This window comes from Anolis sagrei, chromosome 8, assembly GCF_037176765.1.
Source record: "Anolis sagrei isolate rAnoSag1 chromosome 8, rAnoSag1.mat, whole genome shotgun sequence".
In the NCBI taxonomy this organism is placed as follows: Eukaryota; Metazoa; Chordata; class Lepidosauria; order Squamata; family Dactyloidae; genus Anolis; species Anolis sagrei.
Genome location: NC_090028.1, coordinates 25,934,421 through 25,949,007, shown reverse-complemented (window position 1 = coordinate 25,949,007; position 14,587 = coordinate 25,934,421). Strand labels below are relative to the sequence as shown.

General features: G+C 41.3%; 1 protein-coding gene across 1 annotated transcript in view; it reads right to left on the bottom strand.

Moving 5' to 3' along the window:
* BANP (BTG3 associated nuclear protein) overlaps positions 1 to 14,587 on the bottom strand; it is a 217,576-nt gene that overhangs the window by 82,611 nt on the left and 120,378 nt on the right. Inside the window, exons 10-11 of the mRNA XM_060788495.2 lie at positions 12,905 to 12,967; positions 7,264 to 7,308 (exon numbers count right to left, since the gene is read on the bottom strand). Of these exons, the coding sequence (XP_060644478.1) occupies positions 7,264 to 7,308; positions 12,905 to 12,967 (108 nt within the window). The remainder of the gene's footprint in view (positions 1 to 7,263; positions 7,309 to 12,904; positions 12,968 to 14,587) is intronic.

The following is a 14,587-nucleotide window of genomic DNA, read 5'->3' as shown; positions in this document are numbered from 1 at the left end:
AAACTGTTTTTGCTATTTTTACTGCTTTGCCTACATATATTCTTCAAGAAACTGCTTGCTGATTATACCAAGCTGCTGTGGTATTTTAAGGTCAGACGTGTTCCTGCTCTGGTGTACGACAGAAGAGAAGAAAATGGGATGACGATGGTTTTAACATGTGTCAAAAAGATGATGGTATAAAACAAGTTATTTCAAGAATAAAAGAGTCAAATAGCTTTTTAGTAAGGCCAATGAAGTTTGCATTTTGCACTGTCTCGTTAAGCCTCCATCCCAAACACTTCTTTAATGCTCTTCACTTCTAATTAATATTGTAATCCCTGAAATCAAGGGTCAACTCAATAAGACCCATTTGTTGTAACGTATCAACAAACTGTCCTTTATGATGCTCCCTTTCCTGCTTTTTTTCCTCTACAAAGAATGATAACAGTTTCGGATTTCCAGCTGCGGAGCTTGCCATTCTTCATTTTGTTGTTTTCTTCCTAACGATGTTGTTTGTTTCTCCGCCTCGATTATTCAAAGCAGATGTGTGCAGATGAGAAAACAGCCTCCTCCAGTCCACTGCTATGCAGCTGCTGCCGAAGCAGAGAGCTTTGAATACACAAAACGAGAGAGTCTCTGTCCGGAATATAATGGGGACTGCTACCTTCCAAATATCGGTGTGCTCATAATAGAACATCCGCAGGAGGTAAACGAGAGCTGCGATTCGGATTTCCTCCGCTTTTCTTTCAGATTTTAGGAAGGGGTCCAAACCAAGATTTTTCCAGCAGTGCCCTCTCTTGGTCAAGAACAAATGAACAAACAAACGAAAGAAAGAAAAGAAAAGAAAAGAGATGCACAGGGGAGAGCCCATGACTTCAAAGAATTTTAGCATTTTAGGAACGTTAAAACCTTTCTACCCAACAGTAAATGCTTTATTACATATTATATAATATTATATTAAATTGAGATATAATTCCCCAAATAAATACTGTTGAACTGGCATAGATTTAAAGTACAGATCTGCCTCCATCATGGCAAGAAACCAAACATTTGGGGAAGGGGGATTAAAATTCGTTGAGCCACATTGCTTGAGTTTTGGTTTGTTTTCCTAAAGACCTTCATCAAGAAGGCATTAGTGCAAGTACCATGTTTTTTTAGAAATGAAGCCGCACAAGAGTTTGTAGGGTTGAGCTAAATTTTTGCAAGTTTCTCACTTGTTTGTATTGAAATCAGCACAAAGTCTAAGTCTAGATAATGTGTACTGTCCTTTTATATTTTGCAAAGCTGAATATTGGAGCAGCCCTATTTTAGCTATACATTTTTAATAGTTCTTTTTTAAAATAATTTTTATTAAAAGTTTTCAATTTACATAAAATGGGAGAGAAAAGGGGACTGGTTGGGGTTTGGGTAGGGAAGTGTGGGGATAGGATGGAAGAGTGGGGAAAGATGGAGATAGGAGAGTTAGGTAGTCTTCCCTTCCTCTTCATCGTGAATTTGAATCTGGAGTTTTTCAGTGTTTCTTGTTATTACTATTTCATTACTTCCAAAGAATAGATATTTCTCCCTTATTCATTTTGCTTGTTTATATTAAAATCCTCATCTTCTCTTCTTTCATATAATTGATCAATAAAGTCCAGTCTGTTCCTTTCCTAGAGTTGCTTTGTCAGTATGATAACTGTTGTGTTAGTTTGTTCATGCTCATGATTTCCACCATTTTTAGCAACCATTCCTTAGTTGTTGGAATTTCTTCTACTCTCCAATAACACAAATATACAATTTTGGCTGCCGTTGTCAGATAGTTAAAGAGGATGTCTTTATTTTTTGCTAGTTTTACATCTATGATACACAACAGAAAATATTCTGGTTTGAATTTAATTTGTTCCTGTAAGATCTTCTGGGTAGCATCATGAATTGCTTTCCAGCATTTTTTTGCTTTTGTACAGTTCCATCAAGGAGCCCTCGGTGGCACAGTCAGTGAAACCACTGAGCTGTTGAACTTGCTGACCAAAAAGTCGCAGGTTCAAATCCGGGGAGCAGCATGAGCTCCCGCTGTTAGCCCCAGCTTCTGCCAACCTAGCAGTTCTAAAACATGCAAATGTGAGTAGATCATAGCTGTTGCTCTGGTGGGAAGGTAGCGGCACTCCATGGAGTCCTGCTGGCCACATGACCTTGAAGGCACCTATGGACAAAGCTGGCTCTTTTGCTTAGAAATGGAGGTGAACAACAACCCCAGAGTCAGACACGACTGGACTTAATGTCAGAGGAAAACATTTACCTTTACCTACAATTCCACCACATATGTAAGAAAGTGCCTTTTTCCGTTTCACATTCCCAACACTTTGCATCTAAATTTTTGTCGCATTTTGCTAATTTGTCAGGGATGATGTACCAGTGGTACATCATTTTATACTAATTTTCTTTTAATTCATATGAATATGTGTATTTCAGTTTAGAATTCCAGATTTCCTCCCATTTATTCATTCCAATGGTGCGTCCTACATTTGATGTCCACTTCATCATACATTCCTTAACTATTTATTTCTCCGTTAACCATTCCAAGAGTTCTTTGTATAGCTTTGTGATTAATTTATTTTGTGTCTGCATGATTTTATCACAAAAGACTCCTCTTTCCATAAATCTTCTCTTCTTGTCAATGTTGTCATGTTCTCTTATTTGCATATATTGAAACCACGAGATATTTCTGTGGGATATATTTAATTCTTGTTTTCGTTATGAAGTTTCCATTTCTTTGTATATGAGCCATACCTTTCCTCCTGTTTCTCGTCTTTGGCATGCCTCTAACGGAGAGATCCATAAAGGGGTTTTGTTATGAAAGTTACCTTTATATCTCTCCCAGACTTTGATTAGGGCTGATCTAACAAAGTGGTTGGTATTTTTTTCCCCTTTTCCCTCTTATCATACCATAGGTATGCATGTCAGCCATGTCTGAGGTCAAAACCCTCCAATGTCAATATCAATTTTTTGAGAGTCGTCCAATCTTTTATCCAATCTAATGCACTTTATAGTTCTTTATACATATGTAATCTATGTACATACATAACAAAAACGCATAGCTAAAATAGGACTGCTCTGATCTTCAGCTCTGCAAAAGAATGAAAGCTAATGCATTTTATGCCGATTACCTTGTCAGGACGTCCCTATATGATATAAATCAAAGACGCCTTTGACGTTGTGTTTAAACCTCTGTACAACTGAATAAATATAAGGCTACAACATATATTTTAATCTCAGGTGTTATTTTAGCAAGAAAAAGTGAAGCCTGGTTGCTTTTTCTTTCTTTCTGACCCAGAGTGAGCAGCCCTGGTTGTTTCCTTACATACACTAAGCATTTTTTTGCCTTACGGTTCAGCCAACTCCGTGGTTTTTATTTTCCTTTAACGGAGGATATTTTCCCCTGATCGAATGCATGGCTGTATTTGTTCTGGATTGTTCTGGATCTCAACCAAACCTCCAATCAATCATTAGGGTCAAAATAAAAATAGGTGGGAAAAGTCTCATTCAGAGCATAGAACAAGGGCAAAGATCATGAAACAGAAATGAAGATGGTTTGAGACTTTTCCCCGAGAAGGAGCCAAGCACATTGGCCTCTTGGCTTGAGCTAATTTGAAATAAACAAGCTCTCAAAGGCATTGTGCAGTGACTGGCAGGGATATTGAGACATCCTGAGGTCCGGCGGGGATCTCCCCTCCTTCTTCCTTTTGCCTTTCCCATCAGATGTACAGATTGTCCTCCGGCAGATGCTCCCACAGCCGTTCCAGACACGGCTGTGAGGTCACTGGGACGCACACAAACACGCTCCTTTGCACTGAAATCTATGGGCAGAACATACTGGGAACAGATGAAGTAAATCCGGCTCAGTTACAAGGCAGCAAGGCCCTAAACAGTGCCCAACCCACAGCAACAAACTAGGGGCCGTATCGAGGGGAGAAAGAAGGGTGCTTCTTCCTTGGAAAGAGAGAGGCACACAGTTCTTCCTTTGGCACCTGTTTGGCAAAAGTGGTTTCCATTAGACCAGGATTTGGATAGGGAAATAGGGGTTACCATTTATCCTTCAACGACCTGCAAAATGCATGCCAAGAAGTTTGAAATCTGGGATGCAGCAAGCGAACCTGGATTGGGATAGGAAAACAGAGGTTGTCCTTTGTCCTTCAATCGTCTTGTAAAGTGAGTGCCAATTTAGGATTCCGGAGGTTTCAAACATACTGGAATTCAGATAGGGAGGACAAAGTTACTCTTTACCCTTCGAATGGCCTGCAGGATGTGTGCCAAGACCTTTGAAATTTAGGATACAGACAGTTTCAAACAGGATTTGGGTTGCTGTGAGTTTTCCGAGCAGTATGGCTATGTTCCAGAAGCATTCCCTTCTGACGTTTCTCCTGCATCTATGGCAGGCATCCTCAGCGATTGTGAGGTCTGTTGGAAACTAGGCAAGTGGGGTTTATATATCTGTGGAATCACGTCCAGGGTGGGAAAAAGAACTCTTGTCTGTTTGAGGCAGGTGTGAATGCTGAAATCGGCCACCTTGACTGGGATTTCAATAGGGAGACAGAGGTCCCTCCTTTACCCTTTAATACTACATGAAATATGTACCAAGAGCTTTGACATTTGGGATTCAGAAGGCTTCAAACAGACCGGGATTTGAAAAGGGAAACAAATTACTTTTTACCCATCCTTCAGTGCCCTGTGAAATACATGCCAAGAACTTTGAAATGTGGGTTTCTGAAAGCAAAAAAGTCAGGTTCCCTTATTTATTTATTCATTCATTCATTTATTATATTTATTTATTTACTATATTGATATACCACCATTCTCAGTCCGAAGGTGACTCAAACCATTCTCTGTTCAGTGACAGCTAGGTTTACTGAGAAAAGTACCTAGGAGCTCAAACTAAAATGAAACATATCAGAGAGCTAAGGTTATAGATTTTCATGGACATCCCTTTTATCCTCTGTGTTCACGACATGCTGTTTATGGCTTCTGGGAAGCCAAAATTTGAACATGCAAACACAGAAATGCTGGAAGATACAAAAATCTGATACAGATCATGTCATGTATTAAAAGACGTGGGTTGAGGCTGTGATACAGGAAAGAAACAATAGATAATGAGAGAAAGGTCTTGACGAGCATGCATGCAACACCTCCTTCTCCCCAGGAAGAAGCCCTGAACCCTGATCTCTGTGGGCTCAGGGTGGGATCCATCCCACTCCTGTTGGGATCCCAAGTTCGCCATTGGTATGAAGGGCTGGGAGTGGGAAGGAGAGCTGCTGGAGATGAGAGGAGAGCAAAGACAGGCAACGATGAGGAAACCTCGGGGAATCTGTACCTGCTGCCAAGAACGAAACCCTCCCATTGTTCCAAGGCCTCGCGTACCCTCCATTAGTTAAAATAGAACGTCTAATTATTTCTGCAGTTGGGTATTTCTATTAAAACGTGCACTGAAATACAAAACGTCAAGCTAATAGAACACATGTGGAGGTACAGAGAAAGAGAGAGAGTTCTTTTTGGCAGGATTTTGCTGGTTCCATGGACTATCATGCCAGAAAAACAAGACAGAAATTCAATGCAAGTACCAGGACAAAAATAAAATAAAATAAATCAAAAAGTACAGAGGGAGGGGAAGACTGAGGGAGAAAGACACACAACGGGTGACATATTGCAAGAGACACTGAGAATAACAAATATTAGGCGAGCTGGCCTTTTGGGAAACCCAGAAGAATGACATTTTATAGGTAGGACTTGACAGGAGTTTCCTGCTTTTTGTGTGATCTCATGACAATTCCGCCCTTTTTGATTTGATAAAGTGGGCTGAAATCCTCATAGTATTGAGAGGGTTGTTCTCATTATCTGGTTGTCTGACTATTGGTTTCTTTCCTACTTTGGTGGCAAGGTTGGGTTTCCCATTCTTCAAGAGTTGGTGTGCTATCTGATCTGCTTTGCTACTCTGCTGCTGAGTACGCATGCCCAGTGTGGAACACATCTCACCACACTAAAACAGTGGATGTGGCTCTTAATGAGACATGCCGCATTATCACGGGGTGTCTGCACCCTACACCACTGTTTAGCTGGTATTGTAACACCTGACATCCGCCGGGAAGTAGCAGCCAATAGTGAAAGGACCAAGGCAGTGACATCTCCAGCTCATCCCCTGTTTGGGTATCAGCCAGCACGTCAGCGACTTAAATCAAGAAATAGTTTTCTAAGATCTACAGAGACAGTCGCTGGAACACCCCAGCAAGCGAGAGTCCAAAAGTGGCAGGTTCAAACCCAGAACCTCTATCAATGGCTGATAACAAATGAGAGACTCCCCCCTGCGCACACAGAAAACTGGGTGACTTGGAAGGCACTGAACAGACTGCGCTCTGGCACCACAAGATGCAGAGCCAATCTTAAGAAATGTGGCTACCAAGTGGAATCCATGACATGCGAGTATGGAGAAGAGAAACTACAGATCATCTGCTGCGATGCAACCTGAGCCCTGCCACATGCACAATGGAGGACCTTCTTGCGGCAACACCAGAGGCACTCCAAGTGGCCAGCTATTGGTCAAAGGACACTTAATCAACTACCAAGCTTGCAAACTTTGTGGTTTGTTTGTTTGTTTGTTTGTTTGTTTGTTTGTTTGTTAAAAAATGCAATACAACTGTTTGGCTTGCTCCTGACACAATAAATAAATTGTGAGGGTACACTGATAGTTTAGCACATCATTTCTCAATGAACTATAAGCATCCTTGGTTTTAAAAAAAGTCATATTCACAGGGGAAAGATTGGGGAATAATTGTGAAATATGCCCTGGAACACAGAAAGCATGTGCAAAGTGTCCCATGATCATGAACCCTCGCTAGGTCCCCAGAGAACAGCCAAAAAACAACCATGTTAGCATTTTCTGGAGTAAATAAAAAGCAGATGTGGAAAGCCTTCCTTTCTCACAATGAAGATTAAGTCAAGCAACTGTTATCATCTCCGCATCACACGTCCCCTTTTCTGCCGAGTCTGGTGACCACATCTGGTTATGCTAACAACTGATGATAAGAAAAGGCAACATCGTTCTTGTTTAGCGCGATGCCAAGAGAGTCCAAACTCATGGAAGCGTAATGTGAAGGTATACAAGGATGTCAGATAGGCCACATTCACTTAACTTACACATTTGTCTACATGAAAACATCGTATTCTGCCCAGTCTTATGAGTCAGCGGACAGCCTGCGCATCCGAATAAGAGCAGGCAACAACAGAGCTCAATCTGAAAGTCAAGAAATGCATTCCTACCTGACCATCTTGTCCGACGTGAACCTGGTGTATCTGCAGGTTACCCTGTAAAATAAAATATACCAATTTGTATTTTAATGTCCATGTGAACCACACAGAGGGCTATATGCTTAGGCTTTTCCACAATGATAATCTGTAGAAATTCACCTGCTATTCCAAGTGGTTTGTAGTTTTTGACATACTAATTTATGCAATGCTTTTGATACGAAATAAATAAATAAAATAAGTTCCTCAAACTTTCTCAAAATTAATGGCAAACAAGCATTTGCTTTAAGCATGCTCCCTACTGTGAGCCTCCAGAGTGTACCAAGAAAGACATAATCTAATAAAATAAGTAAATGTGGTTGTGTTTTTTTCTATTTGTTTACTGAATTTACATTCCAATGTAAATTGGGATGAAAATGAACAAAATTTACATCTCAATGTAAACCCTGAAAATGATCAAAATCTGGCTACCAGTATTTTAAAAAACTCTAAAATCAGGACAGTAAATAAAGAACAACATTCTGAAAACAAGGGCATTCCAGACAGGAAACAATCAGGGCCAGCTAACACCTCCCAACAAAGGACCCCCCCAAGCAGGAATCAGCCAGGCCTCGAAGCTGTAAGGCATTGCAATGATAATCCAGGTGATTAATTGCAACATTCACATCTGCCATCAACAGACAAGAGTTCTTTCTCCCACCCTGGACCTTCCACAGATATATAAACCTCCCTTGCTTAGCTTCCAATATACCTCACAATCTCTGAGAATGCCTACCATAGATGTTGGCGAAACATCAGGAGAGAATGCTTCTGGAAAATGGCGATACAACCCGGAAAAATCACAGCAACCAACTTTCAAATATTATTTTAACTACTTATTTCTCCCCTCTCCACCTGGTTATGATGGGTCCTGATTCCTATGCACAACACGCACCATTATCCTCAGTTCTAAATAATAATTCAGATGGCCAGTACTCCGTGCGAGCCTTTGGCTATTCTGAATTCTGCATCGTATCTCCTGCAGTTACAGAGAAGCTCTCAGAATTGCAACTCTTCCAAGCAAACAGTTCGGCTGCTGTTTTATGAGGAACAACTGGCCATCTTCCTTAGTATTTCAAACTTATCTTTCCATACATAGGAGCAAGAAACTTTTTTGCTGTTTTGAATAAAGGCAGAGATCCCCAGGTTGCTAAAGCACATACCCCTATGAGAAATTCTGCACTGATGCAAAACATGGAGAGCCTTGGCACTGATTCTCTGGAAGACAAGGTCTACTTGGCATAATATTTCTTCTGAGGCAATTCTTTTAGTTATTTTCTTTGCTTGTAATGCATATATCTCACTTTTCTTGCAAGGATCTCCCAAGGATTCTCACAATTTGATGAGTTAGGTCTGGCTAAGAGAGTGACTGATTCAAGGCCTTTCCAAGGGGCTTCATGCTTCAACACAGACCAGAAACTGGGCTTCCCAAGTATAAGTTTAATATTCAAAGACAAAGTTTAATACCGGGACTGTGGCACAGCTGGCTGGGAATCAGCTGCATTAAGATCACTACTGACCGCAAGGTCATGAGTTCAAAGCCAGCCCAGGTCGGAGTGAGCTTCCAACCAAAATTGTGTGGCTTGTTGTCGACCTTAGCAGCCCGAAAGACAGTTGCATCTGTCAAGTAGGAAATTTAGGTACCACTTATGTGGGAAGGCTAATTTAACTGATTTACGAGGCCATAAAAAATCTCCAGGAAGTATGCAAAGAATGAGGAAGTACTGTTGTGACTCAGCTTGACTCTGAGTCTGAAGCTGAGCCCTGTGGGCTTTGTGAGCCAGAGTTCCTCCAAGATGATGAGGAGGAGGATGGGCTACAGATTTCTGTTCATGCTTCAGACAGGGTTGACGGTGAGGCTGCAGAAGGGAAAACAGCAAGTCAGTTATCAGGGGAAAAAATGTCAGTGAGAATGATAACGAGAATGAATTCCCACACGGCCAGGTGGAGATGTCTTTGCCTCCTTTGCCTTCTCACAGTGATCCGGTCCAGCTGCTGGACCAAGATGATAAGGAGTTAGAGAGCCTTGAAGATAACAAATTAATGAGCAGGCAAGATCGTCTGCAATTAAGGGTCCGGAGAAGCTCTCGCTTGGCAAGCAAGCGAGAAGCCAACTGTGCCAAAGGTCATCGCAATGCGTTCATGTCTGCAAAGGGTATTTAGCCTTCTCACTGACACACAGGCATTGTCAGTTCAACCTGGTTCTATCCATGCAAACTTCTATGGATTAACCTTGGCCTTAAGCAGCACGCTTCTGGCTTCCTGAGTCTGGGATTTTGGGTTCTTGTGTTCAACTGTTTTTCATGGACTATTGTTTGACCATTGCTTAAAGGATTATGTTTCATGTTTTTGCCTTTGGATCTTGGGAACTGTGTCTTTGCATTTAAGCCTTTTGTGGAACTTTGCATTTCTCATACTATGTTTTGACTTTGACTTTTCTTCAATAAACTACAAAATCTACAGCTTTGGTGTGGTGGTGTTTGAGAGCAAGATGAAAACTACCCTGAGTTGCAACAAGTACTTCATCAGTGTCACAAACGGACGGTGAAGCGACAGCTCTCCTGGTGGCCAGAAGCTGGAATGTTACATAGCCTCTGAGTATCTGTCTATATATGTTGTGTGTCTATGGCATTGAATGTTTGCCATGTATATGTACACTGTAATCCGCCCTGAGTCCCCTCCAGGGTGCAAATAAATAAATAAACAAACAGACAAACAATGCTTTTTAATTCAAGGGCAACTTCGTAGCCTCATTTCTCAACAGCAGCCTTTCCCTAAACGACTCCGGCCCTGTTTACCTCTCCAAACGTATCCTCCCCTACGAACTATCAAGATTATTAAGATCATCTGGAGAGGCCCTGCTCTCGGTCCCACCGGCCTCACAGGCGTGTCTGGTGGGGACGAGGGACAGGGCCTTCTCGGTGGTGGCCCCTCGACTCTGGAACTCTCTCCCACTGGAGATCAGAACCGCCCCTTCTATCCTGACATTCAGGAAACAGCTGAAGACGTGGTTATGGAGACAGGCATTCGATAAGTGAGCCAGATATGGATGGAGGATGATGAACAACGAGTGACGACTGACCATTGTAGTTATTGAATGTAATTGCTGTTTTAATGTTTTATTGTAAAATGAATCATTGTGTTTTTATGAACTGTATGTAATATTATGGTTGGAAACCGGCCTGAATCCCTCAAGAGAGGTAAGAAGGTCGGTATATAAAACTTTTAAATAATAATAATAATTCCCTTCTACAAAACTTCTTGGTAGAAAGAGTAGGGTAGACATTCTCCCTTTCTGCAATGTTTTAGAATGTGCTGAGCTGTAAATAAAGAAGTTTTCTTGATTCCTGGCTTTAAAACCATAGCACTTTGTTGCCCCAATATACAAATCTGTAGACGTACTTCAAATCAATGTGTCTGTCTGCCTAAAATTAGTAGAGCAACCAGATAAAGCTTTGGTTGGTACAGTGCATGGATACTCTAATGGCTCCAATATCTACTCTATCAATGCTGTCATTTCTGCCAGCCGCCATGGCTTCTCCTTTTTATCGAAAAACCCTGTGTCTTAAGCAGACAAGGACTTCATTATGGAAACCACAAAAGGCAAAAGATTCTGAATTGCCGTCACTGATTTCGGAGAAGACTCCGCGTCTAGAAACATGAAAGGCGAAATGAAGCACAGGAAGGCATTTCTCCTTAATTTGCAATTAGGCCCTTGGAAACGGGCTGAATGAAAGGGAGGGCCGGAAAGGTAACTTTCCAAAGATGGTTTGCAAACAAAGAGGGAAAATGAGTCTTCTTCTACGGACAGAGAAAGCTGCCTTTCATCGCTTCAGATGCACTTTCTGCTGCCAGCGACGATCCTCTCCGTTCCAAAGGAGCTCAAACTGGAACGGATTCAAAACCAGATGTTTTCTATCCATCCAGATGAAACATGGACCTGATCCTTCTTCCTTCAGGTCCAAGGTTACTCCCTCTGAAGTCATGGGGCGGGCAACAATCGCCGGATTCTTCCTGTGTTTCGTTAACATCTCGAGAGGCACAACCTCCAAGGAGTTGTCTTGAATGCACGCGGTTCAGGGTTTGCAAAAGGTCCTCCTTTGGACCACCGCCCCCAGAATCCCTTGAGCAAGTGTCTTCCAATCTCTGGGAAATATCATCTGCTTCCCCACAACTCCATTTTGGTTTTCAAACTGTATTTCTTCCGAGATTCTGCACTGATGCTTTTCAGCAAAAATAACCAACATTGCTGAATATGTCAGAAAGGGAAACTGCAGCATGGTTGCTCACTATAAAATATTATTCTTACGTATCTTCAAGTTGCTTCCAACTTATAATGATCCTAAGGCGCAGCACAACTATAATCAGGCTTTAATGGCAAATTTTGTTCAGAGGAAGGATGCTGTTGCATTCCTCTGAGGCTGAGAAAATGTGTATTGCCAAAGATTTTCATGGCCTGAAACACTGGGTTGTTGTGAGTTTTCTGGGCTTTCTGGCCATGTTCCAGAAGCATTCTCTCCTGACATTTCTCCCACATATATGGCAGGCATCCTCAGAGGTTGAGAGATCTGTTGGAAACTAGGAAAATAGAGTTTATATATCTGTGGAATGTCCAGGGTGGGAGAAAGAACTCTTGCCTGTTGGAGGTAGGTATGAATGTTTCAATTGGCCACCTTGATTAGCATTTAATGGCTTAGCAGTTTCAATGTCTGGCTTCTTACAGCCTGTCCTATTTATTGTTGAAGGCTTTCATGGCCAGAATCACTGGGTTGCTGTAAGTTTTTCGGGCTGTATGGCCATGTTCCAGAAGCATTCTCTCCTGCCCTTTCACCCACATCTATGGCAAGCCAAATAATAAATGTAATAAAAATACTAATAGAGTAAAATAATGGAAATGTAATAATAATAGTAATAATAGAGTGAAATAATAAATGTAATAACAATAATAATAAATAGAATAAAGTAATAAATGTAATAATAAGAAATATTGCAAAATAATAAATGTAATAATAATAATAATAATATTAATAATAAATTAAAATAATGGAAATGTAATAATAATATAGTAAAATAACAATTTTAATAACAACAATAAATGCAATAATAGTAATAATAGTAGAGCAAAATAATAAATGTAATAATAACAACAATAATAAAGGAAAATTATAAATGTAATAATAATAATAATAATAATAATAATAATAATAATAAATAGAGTAAAATAATAAATTTAATAAAAATAATTTTAAAAGAGTAAAATAATAAATAACCTTGACTCGTATATAAGGTGAGGGGGGCTTTTTCAGCCTAAGGGCTGAAAATCTTAGCTTACACTCAAGTATATATGGTAGATTGGGGTATGAAAACTGCAATACAAGATGTCATTCTTAGTTTGCTTGGAAACTAAATGGGACTGGGAGCAAATCAAGCCTTAATTCTCCGTAGAAGACAAAACCACTAAGCTAAAGTGATTATACTTTGGGGGCCCTATACGCCTTCCCTCTATTTCAATGGTGCATGCATTGATGTACAGTAGCCATACTATAATAAGCAATAATCTCTACTCCTTGGTGATGGGTTAAGTTTTGCCCAGGCAGACGGCCTCTTTCAAGCTCACCTCGCTGTCCTGCGTGATCTGCACCTGCTCTCCTTGCGGCACCTGGGCGATATGAAGGTGACCCTGTGGGATCCATAGGGTGAAAGGAAAGAAACATGAAACGTAACAGTCAGAACCAGAAGCATGACACGCGCTCAATACATCAGTTTGAAAAAAAACCTCTTGTTTCAGAATACTTGCTTCACCTATCTTTCAATGTAACTCCATTTTAAAAGCATACTGAATCCAGGGAGACAGAGGACTAATATATCCAAATCTCCTCCTTCTTAGGTTCTAGAGTTTTTCTGACTGTTTGTAGTAATAATAAGAAAAGAATGCTTAAAATACGTGTAGAGCATTCAAACTGGTCTCCTGATGCACAGCCTGGAAACCATCAACTGGGGCACAACTCAGCTCCAGGTTTCAGGGTCAAACTCTTTAGCAAAGCCCCCGTGAACCCTCTCCAAAGGAAGGAGAATAAGCCTCATTTGTAATCCTTTCCCAGGATGTGAAATATGGGATAAACTTTTGAACATATATCCCACGTCGATAGTAAGAGGTGGACCTTGGCTTTTCAGTCTATTTTCCAACATCGAAACAGATTTTTGCTCTTTTCTCCTTCCCTCAATGCACTTCAGGGTCCAAGAAATGCAAAATTCTCATTTCGTATAAAGCTGCCTCTATGGCAGGTATGGGCAAACCCAAGCTCAAGGGACGAATGTGGCCCCTCAGGCTCTTTTCTAAGGCCCTCCTCTATTTCACCAGCTTTCTTTTCTTCTTTCTTTTCTCCTCCCATCCTTCCCTTCCTTCCTTACCTCCCTCTTTTTCCTTCCCTCCTTCCTTCCCTTCCACCCTTTCATGCTTCCTTCCATGTTTCCTCCTTCGTTCCCCCCTCTTTCTCCTTCCTTCCCTTTTGTCTTTCCTTCCTTCCTTCCTTCCTTCTCCCTTCCTTCCCTCCATTATCTTCCACTCTTCCTTCTATTCTTCTCTTCCTCCCTTCTCTCTTTCCTTCTTCCTTCCATCCTTTCCTTCCTTCCTTACCTCCCTCTTTCTCCTTCCTTCTCCCTTTCCTCCCTCCCTCTCTCCTTCCTTCCTTCCTTCTCTCTTCCTTCCCTCCATTATCTTCCACCCTTCCTTCCTTCCATTCTTCTCTTCCTCCCTCCCTCCCTTCTCTCTTTCCTTCTTCCTTCCACCCTTCCCTTTTGTTTTTCCTTCTCCCTCCCTTCCCTCCATTATCTTCCACCCTTCCTTCCATTCTTCTCTTCCTCCCTACCTCCCTTCTCTTTCCATCTTCCATCCTTTCCTTTTGTCTTTCCTTCTCCCTCCCCTCCATTATCTTCCACCCTTCCTTCATTCATTCTCTTTCCTTTTGCCTTCCATCCTTTCCTTACTTTTCTGCCTCCCTCTTTCACGTTCCTTCTTTCCCTCTTTCCTCCCTCCATTCCTCTCTCCTTCTTCCTTCCTTCCTTCCCTTTTGTCTTTCTTTCCTTCTCCCTTCCCATCCTCTATTCTCTTCCACCTTTCCTTCCTTCTCTTTTCCTTTCTCCTTTCCTCCTGGGAGATGTTTAGCTGGAGGAAGAGAAATTAGAGAGGGAACATGAGAACCATGGGGGGAGGGGGGCTGACTTTCTGCTGCTTTAGAGACCAGGGCATGAGGGAGCAATGATTTCAAATGGCAGGGGAAGAGATTTAACTGATGAGATT